This window comes from Tachyglossus aculeatus, chromosome 8, assembly GCF_015852505.1.
Source record: "Tachyglossus aculeatus isolate mTacAcu1 chromosome 8, mTacAcu1.pri, whole genome shotgun sequence".
NCBI lineage: Eukaryota > Metazoa > Chordata > Mammalia > Monotremata > Tachyglossidae > Tachyglossus > Tachyglossus aculeatus.
In genome coordinates, this window is record NC_052073.1 from 16,698,600 (window position 1) to 16,721,993 (window position 23,394).

Here is a 23,394-nt window from a genome sequence, read left to right on the forward strand (position 1 = left end):
CATCTGTAAAATGAAGATTTCCTTATTTAATTGGAAAATTACAAGGACTGTGTCCAATCTGATTAACTTGTATCTATCCCAGCACTTAGAGTGTTTGACACATAGTAAGTGCTTAACAAATGCCATAAAAACAAATTTTAAAAAACTTGAGGCTTTCTATCATTACCATAGAAGAGGCTTATACTGGCTTAAATGTTACAACAGAAATCTGAATTTGTTCTTGTTTTGTAGTGTCAAGGGTAAAACCACATAATTCAAGAGAAAAAGGAAACTAAATATATAATGACCTCAAATGTCTTAATATTTTGACTGTGGTGAAATGCTGCCCTATTGGATTGTTTTTCCTGCCCACAAGAATCCTATTGCACACTGTAACTCTGATCTTTCCAGACTCCTCTCCTTCTCTGTAGTCTTGTATTTCCTCTTGCCTTTGGGATATCTCCACCTGGATGGCCCATTGACACCTCAAACTTAACATGTCTCCAAGGTCTGGGAGTCTAACGGCCTCGTTTTAGCCTGTCATGAAATCCTTTTGGTTTTAGCTTCACAGCTCTAGAATCCACCCCTTCCTTTCCATCTGCACTGCTATCACCCTGATCAAAGATGCTGACCTTCCTGCTGTCCTGTCTTTCTCATTTCCAGTCCATACTTCACTCTGCTGCCTGGATTGTTTTTCCGAAAAAATGCCCAGTCCACATTTCTCCACTCCTCAGAAATCTCCAGTGGTTACCCATTTCAGCATCCAACAGAACTGCCTGGCAATCGGCATTAAGGCATTCAATCACCTCTCACCCTCCTACCTAACCTCACTACGCTTCTATTACAGCTGAGTATACCTATTTCACTCCTCAAATGCCAACTTACTCACTGGAGCTCTATCTCATCTCTCTCACCACCAACCCCTTGTTCACATCCTCCCTCTGCCTGGGAACCCCCTCCTGGTTCACATCCTTCAGACCATCACTCTACCTTCAGAGCTTTATTAAAATCATATCTCCTCCTAAGGTCTTTTCTGACTAATCTCTAATTTCCCTAACCTACTTGGCCTCCCCTTGGCATCACCTATGCTTTTGGGTGTATACCCCTTTTAGACTGTGAGCCCACTGTTGGATAGGGACTGTCTCTATATGTTGGCAACTTATACTTCCCAAGTGCTTAGTACAGTGCTCTGCACACAGTAAGCACTCAATAAATACGATTGATTGATTGATTGAAACACTTTGATACTCACTCCAACTCCAACTCCACAAGACTTTCGTACCTATCCAATTTTTTTTCTGCCATTTCACCTATCGTTTATTTCGGTGACTGTCAACACCTCTAGACTGTAACATCCTTGTGAGCAAGGATTGTATTTTCCAACTTTACAGTATTGTACTTTCCCAAGCTCTTAGTAGAGTTGTCTGAATACAGTAAGCACTCAGTAAATATGATTGATTGATTGATTGAGCTTGAAGTTAGTTCCTGACATGGTTTTCATTTGTAGGGAACTGGCTGCATTTCAACTCAGGAATTCCAGGAAATTGGATCAAAAGTCATTGTTGCTATTTGATTTTTTTTTCTTTGAAAGCATTTCAGAACTTGGACAAATTCTGTAGAGTATAGTCTCTGGCAGTGCCTTTGCCTCTCTGTTTTCCTTGTCTTGGGCATAGTCATTTACAAGTTTCAGATCCCTAAAATAATGGGTCCAATTAGTTTACTCCTAATCAGGAAATTGTATGTATGTATCACTTTTAGATGCTGCATGGTTCACACAATTGTGATTTCTCCCTTTGTTAAGATTTGGTTGAAATTTTATGAAAAGATTTCATCACTTATTATTCACTGTCACGCTAGCTTTATTACCACAGCATCACATTCAGCGACCTTTGATGACATGAGTTATTGCCCTGAGAGAAAGAAGCTCTCACAAAGATCTGTTCATTTGTGTTTTGTTGAAATGCTTAGGGAGAATTTTTCTCATTTTATTTTTCACCAGAAAATATTAAATTGGCCCAACCACTACTGTTCCAAAAAGCTTGCCATGAAAGGTGCCTTTGACCAATGATCCAGGCAGCTGCTGTAGGTAGCTGACAATAGAAGGAAATGTAGAACATGAACAATTTTTTTTCTCTCACCGTATCTTAGCAACTGTGTAAATGCAGGGGCTATTTTAAGAACTGCAAATTTCTGTTGAACGTGATTATAAGCCAGAAGTGTTAGGTTATACTGGAGAAAAAAATGTGTATGTGTGTGAATTCAATATTATAACATAATTATGTTTGAACCTAGAATTGTGATTAATCCAAAACCACACTGATCTTGGATCAGGTTTCACCACAATTTGAAACCTTGGTTTTGATGTTCAGTTGAAGAAGAGGCGTTGGTTGTGATTGGGAATAATAATGATAATAATAGTTTTTGTAAAGCACTTACAATGTGACAAGCACTATATAAAGTGCTGGGATAGATACAAGATAATTAAGTTGGGCACAGTACCTGTCTCACATGGAGCTCTGGGTCTAATTAGGAAGGGGAAACGGGTATTGAATCTCCATTTTACAGATGAGGAAACTGAGGCACAGAGAAGCTGAATGACTTGCCCAAGGTTACATGGCAGGCAACTGGCAGAGCTGGGATTAAATAGTAGATGCTCTGTGACCCTCAGTCCCTTTAGTAAAAAACAAGACAAAAATATCCCACAAGCCAAATTTCTGCTGGAGCATTGGTAGGCTGTTTTTAGCCTTTGAGGGCTTGTAAACATGGTGGAGCTGCAGTTGGGAGTGAGAAATGGAGCCTTTAGCCATGACTTCATCTTTGGAGATATTAGGACTATTGGTAGTTCAGCTGCTCTCTAAACAATGACAGGTGATTGTTGAAGCAGAGAATCCCCATTGGGAGAAATTGCAGAATAAAGGTAATGGGGCAGAGATAGTCTCCCAGGAAGGAGAGGGCAGTTAAGTGGAGGTGGAGGATAGTATATTAAAGCATGATGAACGAACATGCTACAGGATTGGTCAACGAGGCCACTAGAGTGGCTTTAGTGCCCAGTAGAAAGTTGAATTCTCATTTGTGGAAGTCTTGGGCTATTGGTGGAAATTCCCTGTAAGGTAAGTTCTAGACTACTAAGTAAGAGTAGTTGGAATTTCACTGTCAGTAATGAGCTTATATAAGGGCACTTTAAATTTAAAGCTTGTACTTCTGATGGTTTTAATTAAGATTAAATGGCATGATGTTTTAGATGCTGAAGGCAAGGCATGCAATGCTGATGGTGGCACCAGAGCAATGCAGAGTGACCCTTCATCCCCCAAATGCCAGGCATTTACCTCAGAAGAGATGCAGCAGGAAAGTACCATAGCCGAAGCAGCGGCAACAGATCAGACCTCACTTGGCGAGGAGCTGCATTCAGAGGAGCAGAAAGAAGACACAGGTATCGGATGTAAAATGTTACAGCCTTCTCCTTAAGTTGTTGCCAGGTGAGAGCCAAGGTCAACCCCAGATCAAAAAGACTGCGCTTGGTCCATAGAGCCTCAGACCTGAGTATGGAGGCAGACTGATGGGGGGAGACTTAAGTAGCTCTCTGTAAGGTGAGGGGCATCTGCATAGTGAGTGGGGGATGGCTGTTGTTGCTGGATGTCTTTTGTGAGATGACCACCTTCACATCATATCACAAATCTTCTAGACTGTGAGCCCGTTGCTGGGTAGGAACCATCTCTACATGTTGCCAAGATGTACTTCCCAAGCGCTTAGAACAGTGCTCTGCACACAGTAAGCGCTCAATAAATATGACTGACTGAATGAATGAATCACAGGCTTTAGCACCAGCACTACTTGGACTTCTTTCAAAGAGGAAAATGAACTACCCTGGAGACCAAAAGCAGGCTCCCTTTTGAGGCTATTTCATAGTGTGAAGAAGGCTGGATGGAGTTCTCATGCTTCAGATACTCTGCTCTCTCAGACCACAGTTACGAAGACATTTTTAAATAACCAATTGTACATAAAGACCATGCACAAATCTTTAGCACTGCATGTGGGCATAAAGAACACTACTTGTAGCTTCTTTCAGTAAAGGGTTTTTGCAAATGACTTTGTGCCTAGTTGTCATATAGGAATTGTGACTAAATCCCACTTCATCAAGCTGGAAATCATTACTGGATTGCAGGAAGCCAGGAAAAGAAATCTTTAAACAAAAAAGAGGAACTCTGGACAAATTACTTATGGATAATGTATACATTTTATATCTGAGTTTTTGTAAGCACAGTTATTTGAGCAACCTACATTGTTGCTTTATGAAAATCAGTATTGGAATTTTAGCTATTTTTTTCTTGCTAATTTGTGTCATCAATTGGGTAGTTGGACCTCGAAATAACATTGGTATTGCAAATATCAGTGCTTACAAATCCTTGATTGAGAATGTAGGTGTGCTGATTTGAGGTTTTGAAAATCATTTAAGTCTAATAATAATAGTAATTGTGCTATTTGTTAAGCACTTTCTATGTGGAAAATTGTATACTAAGTGCTGGGTAGGTACAATAGAAGCAGATCAGATACTGTCCCTGTTCCTCATGGGCTCACCCTCTAAGGGGGAGGGAGAACAGGTATTGAATCCCATTTTACAGATGAGGAAACTGAAGCAGAGAAAAGTTATGTGTCTTGTCCAAGGTCACCCAGCAGGAAAGTGGAGGAGCCGAGATTAGAACCGAGGTCCCAGACCCGTGCTATTTCCACTAGGCCACACTTTTCACGCACATATTCATTGATGTGAGTTAGCACTTGGACTTTGCCGTGCTTCCCCCTCTCAAGTATTTCAATTTTGGTCTCATTTTTCTTTAAAGAACAGCTGTTCTTGCATGAACCAGTTCTGCTTTTGTTTGGAGTTTCACTCTGCATCCTTTTTCCATGCAAAATAAATCCCCTTTTATGGCATTTGTTAAGTGTTTACTATGTTCCAGGCATTGTACTAAGCTCTGGGATAGATATAAGCTAATCAGGTTGGACGTAGTCTGTATCCCACACGGGACTCAGACCCTTAATCCCCATTTTACAGATGAGGGAACTGAAGTACAGAGAATTTAATTGACTTGTCCGTGGTCACAGAGCAGACAAGAACCCAGGTCCTTCTGACTCTCAGGTGTGTGCTCTATCCACCAGGCCACATTACTTCTCATTCTTGATATTTCATAGGAGCTCAAGAGTCTTTTAGGGGATAAAAGTTAAAGAGAATTATAACCTATACAAGCATAATGTTACCTGTTATACTGGGCGTGCAGCATAATGTTTTTGTCATGGGTTGAGCAGGAGGCCAGGTTGTACCACCCTTCTCCTGGTTCCCACCTTCCAGGAAAGGAAAAGAAACCCCCAGGAAGGGACCCTTCTTTCCCCTCCCACTCACTTTGCCCTCTATACCTGTTGGAGTGGAGGACTCTTCCCTCAGGTTGTAGTGATTGTTGGTTTTAGAGGAGTGGGGTGTTTTGCCAAGTTACTCTCTGCCTTCTGGGCAGGCTTGGATTTATTCCTGCTGATGACATGGGGGAAAGGATGGAAGGAGATGGGTTAAAAATGGAATCCAGGCTGGACCCAGCCCACCAAGTGACTTACCCCAACCATCAAGTGGAGTTGGAAGAAGCTGCACTTTAATTCAATCGTATTTATTGAGCACTTACTGTGTGCAGAGCACTGTACTAAGCGCTTGGGAAGTACAAGTTGACAACATATAGAGACATTCCCTACCCAACCATGGGCTGACAGTCTAGAAGTCATGCACTTCCACCTGAACAGGTCGTAACTGCTTCAGAGTTTGACAAAGATGACACAATCTCCACCTGCTGCAGTCTGCAAAGCTGTTGGACTTAGTGGGGAACTGCGGCAGGGGTTTTTTTTTTTTGTTGTTTGTTTCCTTGACTATATCCACAGCAGGTTTGGAACAAGCTAGTGAAGAGCTACTGTGGATGGAAATACAGGTGTTTCCTCCTCCTAAATCGTATTTCCCTGGCAGTTGAGCTAGCTGAACCGTTTCAGGAACTCCAAAACAAGCTGGGTTCCTATCCCATCTAGACTGTTTGGCCGGTGCTCCAGGGTTGGGATGGGTCTCTACCTCAGGAGCCTCTGTGGTGGCTCTGGGGTGGCTCTCTCCAAGCTGGTTTGCAGATCCAAAGTGCTGTCATCTGCAGCCTCTGCAGCCTTACCTCAGTTAGTCAATTATATTTATCTAGCACTTACCGTGTGCAGAGCACTATACTAAGTGCTTGGGAGAGTACAATATAACAGACACATTCTCTGCCCACAGTGAGCTTACAGACTAGAGGGGGAGACAGACATTAATATGAATAAAATTACTGCTATGTACACAAGTGCTGTGGGGCTGGAAGGGCGATGAATTTAGGGAGCAAGTTAGGGCGACACAGAAGGGAGTGGGAGAAGAGAATTGGAGAGCTTAGTCAGGGAAGGCCTCTTGGAGATGTGCCTTCAATAAGATTTTGAAAGTGGAAGAGGAATTGTTGGATATGAAAAAGGAGGGTCTTTCAGGCCAGAGGCAGGACGATTGTGAGAGGTCAGCGGCGGGTAGACGAGATTGAGGTACAGTGAGAAGGTTGGTATTACAGGAGCAGAGTGTGTGGGTTGGGTTGTAGTAGAAGAGTAGTGAGGTGTTGTAGGAGAGGGTAAGGTGATTGTGTGCTTGTGGTAATTGGCCTGGTGTCAGCTGGGCACAGTAGCCTCCACTGCTTAACTAGTAATATAAGCAGAAGGTGGCAGCAAAGATGCTTCAGCCCCAGGAAATTAGTGTTCTTCCCTTTTTTTCCCTCTTTTTATCTTCTCAGTCCTTCTACAGGATAATTCTCCACTGTTCAGTAACTCTGACCCAGAAGTTATGTGTTCTTTTAATAAGTAAAAATATGTATGAAATAATTCAGGTGTGTTCTTGGGCTCTATATTAACAAAAGGCCTTATATCAATGTAATATCATAAGAATCTAAAAACTATCTTGCCTCAGCGAGAGTATTAGCTGCTGCAAATAGAGACAAGCTTGCAAGCCTTGAGTTTCCTGAGTTACCAGATTCTTATTGTGGATGTTTGCAAGAAGGCCTTCCTATTTCCAGAAAATTCAACTCAGTTGTAGAAGCTAAAATCTATTTTAGGCTTTAGTTTGACTGTGTTTGTCATTTGTATTTTTCATCTTATTTGAGAGTACAGATGGGAATGGCCAATATGGTGGTGTTTTCTCAGGGCCTGGTACTCTATTTACTTCCATTCCCACCCCTTCTCTGGTCCACCCAAAAGACTAGGAGTTTGGTACATTGTCTGACTGTCCCCAACTGCCCAGAAGACATTTAGTAGGTGTCATTGTGATTTGCCAAGTCATTTCTCTCTATCCGTTTCTCCCTTTCTCTCTCCCACTCATATATTTGCATATTTGATAAATTTATGCATATATAATGATTGGCTCACTGGTACGGTTGCCTCCTTTTCTGTGAAGAAAACCAGGGCAGTGTAGGAAATTTAGCCTCTCTTATAGGATCTGGTGGTTTAGATGCTGGAATTAGGATGTAAGGCACTTTTTCACATCTCATCTCCAGGTCTCTTCAACGACCCTTGCGTGTCCTAGTTAGTAAACTTGGCTAGTTGGAAGGTGAGAAATATTTTTGCTATCTCATTTAATGGCTACTCTGTTGAGCTACGTATCCACAACAACTAATTTTCTGTGGGAAAGTAACAGCCTGATTTTACTATGTTGAATTATAAGGGAAGTAGAATGTCCATATGAAAAACATTGGAAGTTTCTTCCTTGTAAAATCATGTACAAGGTGATGGCTGCTGCTGCTTGCTAGAGCCCCAGTAAAGAGAAAAATAAGCCACATCAGAGAATGCATTTCCTAGTTTTATGCTTCCACCTAATGGAAAATAAATAAGCCCCATTTATTCTAATTGTAGTGAATGCAAATTGAAGTGTGTTCCTTTTAAAGGCACTATTTTTAATCGCCATCTGCTTTTTTTGAAAAAAAAAAAAAATACCGAACATTTGGCATACAATCCTGCTGGAAGCTGAACAGGGGTCTTCATGTTGTAGTAGAAGGGGAATCAAGCAGATAAAACTACCATTCTTGCATGGTGCCTACTGTCTCAGGCCCAAGATACATTTCATATGTAGAAGAAACTTCCCTTGAACAATGACTTGAATGAAAAGTTAAATTGTAATCCTATGTCAAAAAGTAAGAATTTAGTTTAATTGATTTTCTCTCATTTAAATGTGTCATTCTCTAAAGAATCTACAGAATCTTGCCCAGTTTTTAAGGAAAAAATGTTTTTAAGGAAAGAATGTGTATTTTGGATTTTTGGATGGTAACATAAGTTGAACATGAGGGCAAGTAATTATAGAGAAACCAGTGTTCATGTTTTGGACATCTTGAAAACTTAGAAGTATTAGTTGTGTTAATTTGCCCCCAGATTTTGGCTTGCTTATAAATATCACCCATCAGGATTGGAGGAGGGCAAACATATTATCTTCAGAGGGTTTATTAAAGCTATGCATTTTGTATAAGTGGTTGTTATACTCTTGTAAATGAATCTGCCTTTGATCATTTCTGTATTCTTTATTTTAAATATATTTAACTTGGATAGCTTTTAAAAATTAAAGTAAGTTCTGAATTGAAGGAGAGTTTTCTCTGTGTGTGTGTGTGTGTGTGTATGTGAGAGAGAGAGAGAGAGAGGAAGAGAGAGAGAGAAACGGATGCACATTTATAGATCTATAATTTCTCAAATGCATCTTCTAAAAAGGTTGTTTCAATGGCAAAAATATTTACTTTAAAGAAAGGAGCAACTATATGAAAATATTTTACATTTCTTTCTGTACCTACTTTTTTTGTTTGTCCAATAATCTTTTAAAAAATATTTCTCATGAATTATATGAATTTGAATGCATTGTGACAGCCCTCTACTTATAGCCCAGAATCAGCCATGCCAGAAGTGGGATAGCACCTAATTAATACATCTGTTTCTAGCTCAGCACAGGCCAAGGTTCTGTGAGGCTCTATGTGGACAAGGTGCAACAGACCTGATAGATGGACTCTTCCCATGCTCATGAAATGTCTAGACATTGCCTAGGTTATTTCTACAGGATGCAGGAATATGTAAAATAATGGGGCTTAATAAAAATGGATAGAGAATATTCAAAATGTTTACTTGGTTCAACTGATGGGACATGGGAAAGACAAAATGTAGTTTAGGCCCTCTTAGAGGCTCACAGTTTTACTGATGAAGATGATGATGGTATTTGTTAAGTGCTTACTATGTGCCAAGTAGTGTTCTAAGTGCTGGGTAGATACAAGGTAATTAGATTGTCCCACATGGGGCTCACAGTATTAATCCCCATTTTACAGATGAGGTAACTGAGGCACAGAGAAGTTAAGTGACATGCCCAAAGTCACAAAGCCATCAAGTGGCAGAGCTGGGATTAGAACCCACAACCTCTGATTCCCAGGCTCTTTCCACTAAACCACGCTGCTTCTCGCTGCTTCTGATTTAGTATACATTCAAGATAATTTATAACCATTAATTGTGGTACATAGTTAATCATTTGGCTGAGAAATGCACGAAGGGGAGCTGAAAGGCATTTGCTCAAGAGTTCCCAGACACAGAAGAACAATGAATTTTCTTGACTGCATACAATTCACATGTAAGCAAGACTGACAGGAACTGATGGAAGATCCTGCCTGAGATAGAAACATCTGATATCCCGGACACAGACAGTGAAATAAAAATTAATCAAGCTGAAAGAACTCCTTGAGCTGAAGATTATGTCAAAGAAATGGAATTCAGCCAACTGAACTTCCCAATCATCAGCCTAATGGAAGGCAGAAGCACTGAATGAAAAGGCCTCAGAGAGTAGAACAAACCACTAATTGAGCTGAATAACCAATTAGATTCCAAGACAACATATTTTATCTTCAGGAAATATGAAACATAATGAAGATAAGTCAACAAAATAAAAATCCAGTGGTGGTTGCCCCAAATTAGTGTGAATAAGTATTTATTTATTTATTTTACTTGTACATTTCTATCCTACTTATTTTATTTTGTTGGTATGTTTGGTTCTGTTCTCTGTCTCCCCCTTTTAGACTGTGAGCCCACTATCGGGTAGGGACTGTCTCTATGTGATGCCAATTTGTACTTCCCAAGCGCTTAGTACAGTGCTCTGCACATAGTAAGCGCTCAATAAATACGATTGATTGATTGATTGATTGATTGATTAAGTTTTTATGATTTCCCATACTCAGGATTTCACTTTCATGAATCAGCAAACTTGGAAAGTTAGTTGGTTATTTTAGGCAGAAACAGTAAGAGTCGGGTTGTAAAAAGTGTCACGTTATTGCCCTGAACCTTAATTTACTGCTCAGAATTTGTCAATTTCTGCCATGTGGTTTGGTCAGTGACCCAACTGCAAGGGGAATGCAATCAAAATTCACCATTCCAATTGTAAATTAAAGCCCAGAGTTGAGTAAACACAACTCAGTAGTGCATTTTGGAATAGAAGATACGGGAAAGAAAAGCTGCCTAGCACAAAATTTAAGGAAACCAACTAAGACTATATAAAAGGAGAATCCGAGAACCTATGACCCTTTATAGAAAGGCGTTGTCAATGGAACCTTTATGTTATGTGCAGCATGGCCTACTGGAGAGAGCACGGGCCTGGGAATCAGAGGACATGAATTCTAATTGCAGCTCTACCACATGTCAGTGGTGTAACCTCAAGCTAATAGTCATTTAACTTCTCTGTGCCTGTTACCTCATCTTTAAAATGGGGATAAAGAATGTGAGTCCAGGTGAAACTGTATCCGACCTGATTATCTTCTATCTACCTCAGTGCTTACAAGAGTGCTTGGCAAAGAGTTAGCTCTTAACAAATACCATTATTATCATTATTATTATTTGTATTTGTTTTTCTACTTGTTAAGTTCTGGCTACAGAAGAGTTTGAAAGCTCACAGAAGGGTATTGAAAAGTTGGAGACTTGTAGAATAAAGCTCCCAGAGACTTAATCATATTCTTTCATAATGATCCCAAAGTTAAAAATGATTTTGTTAAAGCTGAGGTTATTTACATGGGTATGTATAAAGACAGATTTAGTATTTTTTTTTGTATGTTCTAAGTTGTTATGAGTTGGTTAACAATTTGTATTCTGATGTGAGTTTAACTACAGAATAATCCAATTGCTCTTTTCAAATCCTCTCTATTCCACCAACCCCATCATAGAAAAAATAGGGAAGAATGGATAAATGTCGTTTTAAACCAATAAAATTTATTCGTCAAGGTTTAGGTGATGTTTTGTTGGCACAGCGGCTGACCAACATTTTCACTATTTTCTTTTGGTTTTGGGAGAAAAAAATTAAATCCCTTATTCTGTCTCCTTGTTCCTATATAATGATTAATTTCATATTTTGTGAAATCTATGTTTATTTTTTTCTTTTGCCCAGCCAAGATACCATCAACATCTAGTGAAGAAGACAGCAGTCTGTCTGCTACAGAAGAGACTGCCCAAGCCTTACTTGTTTCTGAATCTGTAGATTCCCCTGGTAAACAGACAGAAAGAAACCCAGCCCAGCTTCCCAGTCCCCCGCTGCTTCCAGTTCCACCACCGAAGACAGTGTCCAAGATAAACAAAAATGCAACAGGTTAGTCCGATTTTTTTAATCCTTTAGGTAGTTATTTTGGAAGACTGAATTTATTGCAATCAGGTTATTCAACCTTATATGTTGTAATACACTTTGCTACATCAATTACCTTTGCAATACTTACAACTAGAAGACAATATCCAAGTTTACAAAACTAAAGTTCATAGTTCAGTGAAATGTTCATATTCGATTGAATTTCTATCAAAGCCACTTTTGGAAATAGCTACTAGTGTATTTATGGTATATCAATTAATAGAACTGTAGAACTGGAAGGGGCCTCCTGATAACATGTAATCCCTGCCTCCCTGCAGACAGAAAAATGAAGGAAACAGCCAAGGCATCTTCTAAAAAATATTACTATTATTGTTTAAATTCTAAGTAATAAGCACCGTGCTAAGTACTGGGACAAGATGCATGGTAATCATATTGGATACAGTCCTAGTGTCATGTAGGACTCATAATCAAGCAGCGTGGCTTTGTGGAAAGAGCACGGGCTTGGGAGTCTGAGGTCATGGGTTCTAATCCCGGCTCTGCCACTTATCAGCTTTGTGACTTTGGACAAGTCACTTGACTTCTCTGTGTCTCAGTTACCCCATCTGTAAAATGGGGATTAAGACTGTGAGCCCTGCGTGGGACAACCTGATTACCCTGTATCTGCCCCAGTGCTTAGAACAGTGCTTGGCACATAGTAAGTGCTTAACAAATGCTATTATTATTATTATTATCAAGGAGGTTAAATAGAAAGCCTAAGGACATGTAGCAGGTAAGTGGCTGAGCTGGAATTAGAATTCAGGTCTTCTAATTCTCAGTCCCATGTTCTTTCCTGTATGGAAATTACACAGACTGCTTTGATAGTATTCACACTGAACCGTCAAAAAGTTTCATCATGTCTAATTTGTATTAGTAGGAATTGTGATGACAATGGAAGAGAGAGACTCCAATTCCAACAATTTCATGAATTCAGAAGTGCTATGCAGTGCTACTCTTTGAGAAAAATAACATGTCTAAGAGAGTCGTTTTTCAACTTGATATATGAAAAACTGTTCAGACCAAATTTAACTACTACTTATATTTAGTAATTATATTTGGAATTTCATCACAATTACAATCATATTTGTTTATAAATACATCAGCTTCAGATAGTAAAATCCTGTGCAATTAATTAAATGTGTTCATTGAGCACTTACTGTATATAGAGAGCACTGTACTAAGGGCCTGAGAGAGTACAGTACAACAGTGTTAGTAGACATGTTCCCTGCACACCAGCAGCTTACAGTCTAGAGGGGGAGATAGACATTAAAATAAATTATGGATAAGTACAGAAGTGCTGTGGGACTGAGGGTGGGGTGAATATCATGTGCATAGGGGACAAAGAGGGGAGTGGGACTTAGGGAAAGCCTCTTGGAAGAGATGTGATTTTAAGAAGGCTTTGAAGGTGGGGAGAGTGGTGGTCTGTTATATGTGAAGGGAGAGGAAGGCCCAAGCTAGAGGGAGGATGTGGGTGAGGAGTTGGTGGCACGATAGATGAGATCAAGAGGGCATTGGAGGAGTGAAGCATGTGAGTTGTGTTGTAGGGAAATGAACAAAGTGTGGTAGGAGGGGGCGAGTTGATTTAGTGTTTTAAAGTCTATGGTCAGGATTTTCTGTTTGATGTGGAGGCAAAGGGGCAAGAGAAGCCAAGGTTTCATAGTCGTTTCAAAGAGAAGGGAGTGTGGTCCACAGTGTCAAAGGCATCTGAGAGGCAAGGAGATTTAGGATGGAGTAGAGGCTGTGGGACTCAGCAAGAAGGAGGTTATTGCTGACTTTAGAACAGTTTCTATAGAGTGAAGGTGGAGGAAAAATAATAATGGTGGTATTTAAGTGCTGACTCTGTTCCAGGCACTGTACTGAGCTCTGGAATCCATTGAAGCAAATCGAGTTGGACACTTATCAGGTTGGACATACTTACCTCAGGCTTGGAGTTATGAAAACAATAAAACTGGTATTTTAACCAGAGGAAAGGCCATTGGGGTAGTACAAACTCTTTAGAAACAACTCTCTCTCAAAAGCTCTGGGGCATCCGGTTGAGCAATTATGAGGTAAAATATCTATGTACATACTTGCACTGAAGTGTAGGGAAGGTGTTTAATATTCATACATTTAAAGTGAATGCATTTCTGGAGTTCAACTTGAAATAAGTACAAACCTCTTATGGGGCAGGGAGAGGGATAAAGGAGGCATTTCTACTGGGGAAGAGAGAGGTCAGTGATCCAAGAATAGGAGGAAAGACAGTGACTTTAAGGGGTGATAAAAGAGAAGGGAAAAGAAGCCAACAGACAGTGTCAGGAAAACGAGAGAGAGAGAGCAGCATATATACACATGAGCACACATCCTAATGTAGAAACACTCAGACCTTTCTGGAAAGGGACAGTAGCCAATAAGTGGGTAAGGGAGGGAAATAACTAATATTGCCAATCTTCCTTTGCTACTCCCATCTCTCAGTCTCGGCTACCTTGGCAACTTTTGCCTAGTCTAGAGCTCCTCTTGTGGTTCTATACAGTTGCCCAAATGATTCCAACACAGCTGCATCACATGCAGCCCTAGTAATAATTAATAAAAATCATGGCATTTGTTAAGTGTTAAGTGAAGGCACCACCTTCATTTATCTGCTACTACTGCTCCCACGGGCTTGATTCCACCACTATGGCTACTTCTGCACACCTGGACCCAATCAGCCATTGATCTGGCAGTGGAACAGATACTCAAATAATTCATATCTACTGACTCCACTGTATTATCTCTAGTGATTAGTATAACACTCTGCACAGAGAAAGCATCCAGTAAATAATTTTGATTTGATGACTGCCCTCCTGTGCATATTTCAAAAAATTGCTTTCTTCAAATTTCCTCCTCCTCTCACTGACATGTAACAAGTAATCTAAACTTTTCAATTTACTATTCCCTGTTCTTTGTGTTTTTACATCATTCCAGTGCATGTTATCCTCTTTTTAGCCAATTTAATTTTTGATTTTCCAACTTCTCAGTTTCTCTTCCCATAATTTAAAGATTAAAAAAGACCAAAAAAAATTTTCATTTATCTTTTAGTCTTCATGCATTTTTTCATGCAGCCTAAATTCAAGCTTAAAACATCACCTGAGCAATTTGTTATAATTGACTTTTTAAATGTTTTAACATTATTTCAACATGTTTCTGTGTAACATGAAAGCAAAAACCATTAAGCCAATGTGACTTTTCTGATATCGCATTTTAATTTGGGAATAGGACTTATAATGTGCTCTGCACCCAGTAAATGTCATATTTAATAAATATTTTACTCTCCCAAGTACTTAGTACAGTGCTTTGCATTCAGTAAATACAGTTGAATGAATGAATAAGCCCACCATAAATATGAATAAATACAACTGATTGACAGGTCATGTTAAGATTTGTCATAGTTATTTGGATTTCCTCAATTAACAAGAATTAGCAGGACCTGAAAATGAAGGTCAGTAGGAATTATGCTTCAAGGAGAGTTTGACATATTTGGTTAGCCCGTAGCATCTCCTCCTGCCTTCAAAACATTTCTACTTTGATGTCTTTCCGTCACCTCCAACTTAACATGTAGAAAACAGAGCTCCTTATCTTTCCACCCAAACCATGTCCTTCCCTCTGACTATCCCCTCACTGTAGATGGCACCACCATCCTTCCTGTCTCACAAGCCCTTAACCTTGTCGTTATGCTTGACTCCTCTCTCTAATTTAACCCACATACTCCATCTATCACTAAATCCTATCGGTCCCACCTTCACGACCTTGTTAAAATCTGCCCTTTCCTCTCCATCCAAACTGCTAAAACGTTAATACAATCATTCATTCTATCCCGCCTGGATTACTGCATGAGCCTCCTTGCTGACCTCCCAGCCTCCCATCTCTCCCCGCTCGAGTCAATATTTCACTTTGCTGCCCGGATCATTTTTTTTCAAAAATGTTCAGGACATGCCACCCCATGCCTCAAAAAATTCCAGTGGTTGTCCATCCACCTCCACATCAAACAAAAGCTCCTCATCATTGGCTTTAAAGCACTCCACCACCTTGTCCCCTCCTAACTCACCCCGCTTCTCTCCTTCTACAACCCAGCCTGCACACTTGGCTCCTCTAGGGTTGACCTTCTCACGGTGCCTTGATCTCGCCTATCTCACTGCCGACCCCTCGACACATCCTGCCTCTGTTGTGCACGCTGTCCCTCCTCAAATTCGACAATTACTGTACCCCATTCAAAGCCTTATTGAAGGCACGTCTCCTCTAAGAGGCCTTCCCAGACCAAGCCCCACTTTTCCTCATCTCCCATCCCTTCTGCATCACCCTGATTTTCTCCCTTTGCTCTTCAGTGCTCCCGGCCCCACAGCACTTGTGTACATATCTGTACTTTTATTTAATTATATTGCTGTCTTTCTCCCCCAGCTCTAGCCCGTAAGCTTGTTGTGGACAGGGAATGGGACTGTTTATGGTTGTATTGTACTCTCCCAAGTGCTTAGTATAGTGCTTTCCACATAGCGCACCATAAATATGATTGAATAAATAATGAATGGTGTGTACCGTGCTTATTTTTAAAAGGAAAGAAGATTCTAGAGCAGTTGCTGCTACTTCTCAACACTAGATGGCACAAGTGGAAAAAATAAGTAAAATTTGTCTTTAACGCTATAAAACCAATCAAAATTTCAAGTCTCTTAAAGACACTTCTACCTACACTCCAATCCCAAAGAAGAAGAAAAGGAAAATTGTTAAATCTTTTGGTGCTCACTTATTTCGAGATACCAGCCCTGCTTTCAGTTTAGTGGAAAGAGCACGACACTGGGAATGAAGAGACATGGGTTTCTGCATGAAGGAGAACCCTTGGGGCTCTGCAGACAGGCATGAAGGTTTATGACCGAACAACTGCCTAAGACAATTTGCGAGGTGCACAGGCCGAGCAGTGATTCTGAAAAATAGCAAGCTAGTGTGTGTGGTGAAGACAGCAGTGGCTACTAAAGCAACAGCATGTTGAATTATGCACTGCACCGCAGCTATGGCACTATGCTGTGGTCACTTCAGTGCCTATAGTTTCTTCACATAAATATTTTCTATATGCACTGAACAATGTACTCTGAATCTTTGCACCCCTACTCACTTCTTGGACCCCATGTACCAACGGGAGCACCACAAGCAAGGATTTTTTTTTGTATGATATTTACGTGCTTACTATTTTCCAGGCATTCCAGGCGTTGGGGTAGATGCAAGCTAATCGGGTTGGACACAGTCCATGTCCCACATAAAACTCCCAGGATTAATCCCCCTTTTACAGATGAGGTAGTTGTGGCCCAGAGAAGTTGTGTCACATGCCCAAGGTCACACAGCAGCCAAGTGGTGGAACTAGAATTAGAACCCAAGTCCTTCTGCTCTATCCACTAGGATGAGAGAGTACAAGAATGGCTGCACAAACCACCATCACTATATTCAAGACCTTCACATGGGCTTTTGGTACTGTAGCCTCAGCACCAGTGCTCATCTGTGGTTCTCCCCAGAAAATCCATCATCCTGATTTCAAGTTGGAAATTAAGTGGTCGTCAAGTGTACATCAAATTATTCTTCTCAGAGGGCCTAGCTAAGTGCTGGTGCTGTGGGGGTCATTCAGAACTAGATCTGTTTCTGTCCAAATCTCCTAAAATTCAAAAGCTTCAAAATTTCCACTCATCTCAAAAGTGATGATTTCTTATGAATACGTAATTTTATCCTCTTTCCTCTTTCTTATTGCAGAATGGCCATTTATTTCCCACACTACTGAGAAAATGCAGTCCCCAAATATTTCCTGATGGAATAACATCGAATGCAAAGGGATGAGAGAGGCGTTCAGAGGAAAGAAGAGGTAATGCCGAATAGCGAAAGCCATTCCATCCCCAAGATGGGAGAGGAAAGAGAAGAGATACTGAGTGAGAAAGTCAGACAGTCAGTCAGTGGCACTCAGTAAATTTGAGCACAGCCAATAGACTAACTCTTCTCTTCCCTCTTCTTTCTTGGAGATGATTTGACTTTACTGCATCCACCCCTTCTTTCCTCTGACTTTATCTCTCTTCCCGTAATGAAGTCCTCTTCCATCGGGAAAGTTTTGGCAGTGAAGTAGAACCGAGAACCACTCACCTTCATCAACATCTCTTGGTGCAAGTGTTTCTGAAGTAAAATCAGTTTGAACTCGCCTTTGCCAACTATCAGAGAAGTCCTTGCATGCTGGTGTTTTTCTCTGCTTACTTTTGCAGCAGGGAGTGACGTAGATGACCCAGGATTGAGATCCCTTCCTTCCACAATCCTGAAGAATTATGTTCTTGTTGATTCCTCCCAAATCTCAGGACAAGCTACCCTCTTCCAGGCCTCTGGCCAGAAAGGTGCCGACTCCCATGTTCGAGGCCAGCACTCCACGCCCACTGGCTCCCCTCATCTTGCTGCTGTCCACATGCCTTTACCTCCAAGCCGAGTCATTGAAGAACTCCACAGGGCTCTGGCAACAAAACACCGGCAGGATAGGTAAATATTAGCACCTCTGGCGATGAGGAGTCAGGCTTCTTCCATTTGTGTTTTTATTGTGTTTCAAATGACGTAAAAGTAGGTTGTGCAAGTATTTAGATATACGTCCCCTCTAAAACATTTTTCTTAAAGTGGAGGAATCTGCTACAAGAACATTATCGTGTTTGTGTTTTGCATAGAAAAGCTCAAGGATTCATTTCATTGCATATGGTTGATCATCTGAAATCCAGGATGTAACTTTTAACAACAACAACAATAATAATAATAATAATTCTGGTATTGGTTAAGCTCTTATGGTATCAAGCACTATACTAAGGACTGGGTAGAGACAAGATCATCCGGTCAAACACAGTCCTTGGCCCATATGGATTTTATAGTCTAAGTAGGAGGATGAATAGGTATTAAATCCCCATTTTATAGATGAGAGAAGTTATGGGACTTACTTGCCCAAGGTTACATAGAAGACAAGTGGTAGAGCCACCCAAGTCCTAGGCCTATGCTCTTTTCCCAATAGAGGGCTAATTCACTAATTCTATTATACTCTCCTGAGTACTTCTCACTGTCCTCTGCACAGTCTGAGGGCTCAATAAATATCAATTAATCAGTGATATTTATTGAGCATTTACTAAGTGCAAAAATAAGATGTTCTGGCAGTTGGGGCCAGTGTCTTTGCTCTTGCTTCTAGCCTGATGATTAGAACATTTTTCCAAAGAGAGAGAAATCTGAAAGTTACCATGATTCTATCAGAGTAATCCTGTTCACCACCTTGGAAAATTTCATATCCCTCTTCATAAAGGCTGGTGATGATTTTGCTATTCCTCACTTACGTGGGAGAGGAAAAATTAAGTGCACTATTGATTGATAATGGATAGTTGATTTCAGTATTTCTCAGGGTCATGTCTGTGAAAGGCACTAATAAAATATCTTAAAGGCACTAATAAAATATCTTTTTATCTTTATAGAGTCTCTGTCATAATGATAATAGAAATAACATTTCACTTGGGGTGCTTTATTCAGTCTTTGCAAATTTTTGCTGTGTTAATAATAATAATAATAATTATTATTATTATCATTACTATGGTATTCATTAAGCATTTACTATGTGCCAGGCACTGTTTTAAGCACTGACATGTATATAAGCAAATCAAGGTGGACACAGTCCCTGTTCCATGTTGGACCCACAGTCTCAATCCTAATTTTATAGATGAAGTAACTGAGGCATAGAGAAGTTAAGTGACTTGCTACACAGCAGATAAGTGGCAGAGCCACAATTAGAACCCAGGTCCTTATTCCCTGGCCTGTGCTCTATCCACTATGCCATGCTGCTTCCCTAGACCTCAAAAAGAAACACAATCATATTCTTTGAAAATCTTACTGTGCTGCTTATATGGTTGATTTTTTTTCCTCTAGCATTATACTTATGTAGTGTTTTAAAAGGTATAGGTTGGAGTATAACTCAAACATATCTTCCACCCTTAGCTTTCAAGGAAGAGAAAGCAAGGGATCTCCAAAGAAAAGGGTAGATGTTCGTCCATCTAGAACTTCCAGCATTGAACGAAACAGAGAGAAAGAGAACTCGTTGAACTTCGATGGGGAGTCAGAGAATAAAAGGAACTCAGTAAAGGAGTCTGATGAAAACAAAGAAAATATGATCATGGATTCAGAAATCAAGGATGACACGATTTTATATCAGGATGAAGAAGCTTTGAATGATTCCATTATCTCTGGTAAGGCATATATATGGTAGGTTGCTCTTGGTCTGGCAGGGTGCAAGAGCCAATTTGGGATCTTATTCTTCTTACTCTATATGCAAGGTGTTGGCCAGTGCAGACGTCACACAGCTGTCTTTCCAGCCATACCCAGTAGCATCACCTTTGAACAAGTAAAAATAGCCATGTTCAGGATGAATTCCTTTGAGAAATACTGGAGCAGATTTCTACTTCGGTTGGTAGAGGAGATTAAGAGCAACAGTGGCATGTCTGTAAAAGCAAACTTAATGATTGAAAAATATATGAATTTTTCTTTAGATCACTGGTGATAATATCTGACTCAACCCCTAATTATGTGGGTACTGTTTGTTGCAGTTATGTAAGGAAGGACTCTTAAGGGTTAGGTAAGCTCATGCAGACAGGATAATATTGCCATGAGAGTACATCATTCTTAGAAATGCCTCCTGAATGGCCTAGGAGTCCCCCAAGTTGCATTTGCTGCCTGTGGAGTGAGTGCCTCCAGTTAGTAGTGCCTCTCACAAAGCCTATCAGTATTTTCTTTTAGCTGGGGGATGCTTTGAAACCCTTCAGTGACAACTGATTTTCCCTGCACTACACAGTCCCCATTAATGTGAGACTTGACTCATACAAACTTGAAGAAAAAGTTAAACTTCGAGAGAAAAATTATCTTTCAAAAATCCTGGCATGCAGGTCTACCAAGACAAGGAGTATCTGTCAAATAATAATAATACAATAATAATATAAATGCTTTCTCAGTGCCAAGCAGTGAAGTAGGTAAAAAATAATCAGCTCTGGCCCAATCCCTACCCTAAGTGGATCTCACAGTCTAAGCAGGAGGGAGCCCAGAAAATTTGCATTCTTTCAGTCATTCAAACAATGGTATTCATTCAGCACTTGCTTTATGCAGGACACTGTACTAAACACTTGGGAGAGTACAATACAATCGGTAGGCATGATCCCTGCTCTCAAGGAGCTTACAGTCTAAATGGGGAGACAAACAATAAAATAAATTTCAGGTAGGGGAAGCAAGTGAATATAGTATATAATGTAAGTATTGTGGGGGTGGGGATAAGTGCTAGAGATACCAAAATGCATGGGATGGAAATAGAGTGGAGGGATGAGAATTTAGGAAGGCTTCCTGGAAGAGGTAAAATTGCAGTAGGGCTTTGAAGGTGGGGAAAGTGTTTATAAGGTGAGGGAGTTCCAGGGTGGGAGATTTGATCAAGGGTGGACAGCAGACGGGCAAGAGCGAGGAACAGTTAGTTCACACTACACCCCAGACAAAAGAGGGACAATCTGTCATAAAGAGGTGCTATAAATATTTTGCTAGTGCTACTTTTGCAAATAAGGTGTCATTTTTCTGTTATGGAAGTAAGATCATTCAAGCCAGCTGTGCTTAAAAACTACAAAGCTGGAAATCTGCTTACTGGTTATTTAAAAACACGACTCCTTTTAATTTCATCAAAGCTTCCGTTTTGATTTAAGCTCTTCCTGATAATTGAGGACTACACAGATTTTGAAAGTCTGATTAAATGATATAATAGGACTCACAATGTCCCTCCAGCCTAAATAAGGAGTGTTTGTTCTGTTCATGGAAGAATAATCAATATGCTTGCATAATTAGAAATAATTTTATTATTCATTTAATGGAAAAACAAGCAACAGGGCCATTGAGCTGTTGTGCTGTCCAGTCTCTGTGAAATTCATAAAGAACTCCTTGAACTAGAGAAAATACATTTGAAAACAATAATATTAGTTATTAATAATGTTTATGGTATTAAGAGCTTCCTGTGTACCAGATTCTGTTCTAAGCACTGGGGTAGATACAAGATAATCAGGTTGGACCTAGTCCATGTCCCACATGGGGGTCACAGTCTCAATCCCCATTTTACAGATGAGGAAAATATGGCACAGAGGAGTTAAGTGACTTGTCCAAGCTCACACAGCAGACAAATGGCAGAGCTGGGATTAGAACCCAAGTCCTTCTGATTTACAGGCCCATACTTCATCAACTAGACCATGTTGCTTCCCCTAATTCTGAAATTTTATATCTGTGGGTAGCCAGTTCTCCCAAAATATGTGCAGAAAATTATCTCTTATAAGGGACACTAACAGTTTACCAGCTGGTAAAGAAGCTGTTAAAAGCTTAGAATAATTCTCACTTGATATTAAAGAATTTGGCTTTCTCCCTAGGGGTTGTAAATTGTAACTTTTATATTCCTAATCTGGAAAAAAAAATTGCAACCACAAAGGGTACATTTTTCCACTCTGTAAATTAAGGGCTATTGAAGATGACTCCGATTTCTGGACCTCCAAATCCCAGATCATTTCCCATGGGATGGTTAGACATTTAGCTCAGAAATATAATGCCAATGAGATAGACAAAAGAATGGTAGTTGATTAAGAGAGTAGGTAGTAAAGAGGAAAAATAGAGGGTTTTACAGGTAGTGACTGAGGCACTTAGTGGATAGAGTCAAGGATGAAGTTCCCAGGCATAACGTTTAGTATTTCAAGGAAGACCCCAATTCCAAGGTGGAGATCTCTTGTGCATTACTTAAATATTCTGGAAATGAGATGTTTTTAGTTTTGACAGTTGGGGGTAGTGTCTGTACTCATGCTGCTTAATTAATCAATCAGTGGTATTTACTGAGCACTATGTGCAGAGCACTGAAATAGAGCTTGGGAGAGTACAATACAAGAGAGTTGTTATATGCTTTCTCCTCACAGGGACTTAACTGTCTAGTGTGGGAGACGGTCATTAAAATAAATCACATATAGATGGAAGCAGCAACATTCAGGGTTATGTTCATAAGTGTTGTGGGGCTGGAGGTTAGGTGATAAACAGAATATTTTTCCAAAGAAATAGAGAAATCTTAATGTTGCCAAGGTGCTACCAGGTTAAGCCTGTTCATCCCCTTGAAGAATTTTACATTCCACAACATTGTAAAAGTTGTAATTATTTTACTGTTCCTTTTTGACATAATAGAGGCAAAAAAAAGAACCGCTTTGTTATAATAATTTTGGTGGTGGTATTTGTTAGCACTATGTGCTGAGCGCTGCACTAAGTACTGGGGTAGATCCAAGATAATCAGGTCCCACATGGGGATCACTGTTTAAGTAGGAGGGAGAACAGGTTAATGAATCCCATTTTGCAGATGAGGGAGCTGAGGCACAGAGAAGTTAAGGGACTTGTCCAAGGTCACACACCTGATAAGGGGCAGAGTTGGGATTAGAACCCGATCCTTTGACTCCCAGGCACATACTCTTTCCAGTAGGCCACCCTGCTCCTCTGTGTGATGAGGGGAGAGGGTATATGAAATAATTTAGGGGAGAATTCCACTTTCATTATTTTGTCATTAGTCCCTGGCTCACCTGCTTGCTCATTTCCAAGAGGGCAACTTTTCAACTGTTGCCTTCTCATTTGTTCTTCAGTCAGTCAGTAGTAGTTATAGATCACTTATTATGTGAAGAACCCTTTTCTAAGCA

The 23,394-nt window shown here is 40.2% G+C and overlaps 1 protein-coding gene across 4 annotated transcripts in view; it reads left to right on the top strand.

Moving 5' to 3' along the window:
- Positions 1–23,394, top strand: part of PHACTR3 (phosphatase and actin regulator 3) — a 147,892-nt gene that overhangs the window by 83,383 nt on the left and 41,115 nt on the right. For 3 of the 4 annotated variants that reach the window (XM_038750220.1, XM_038750221.1, XM_038750222.1), the window contains 4 exons: positions 3,221–3,409; positions 11,447–11,644; positions 18,004–18,178; positions 19,658–19,905. In XM_038750220.1, coding sequence (XP_038606148.1) covers positions 3,221–3,409; positions 11,447–11,644; positions 18,004–18,178; positions 19,658–19,905 — 810 coding nt within the window. The remainder of the gene's footprint in view (positions 1–3,220; positions 3,410–11,446; positions 11,645–18,003; positions 18,179–19,657; positions 19,906–23,394) is intronic. The other variant, XM_038750223.1, reaches the window with a different exon arrangement.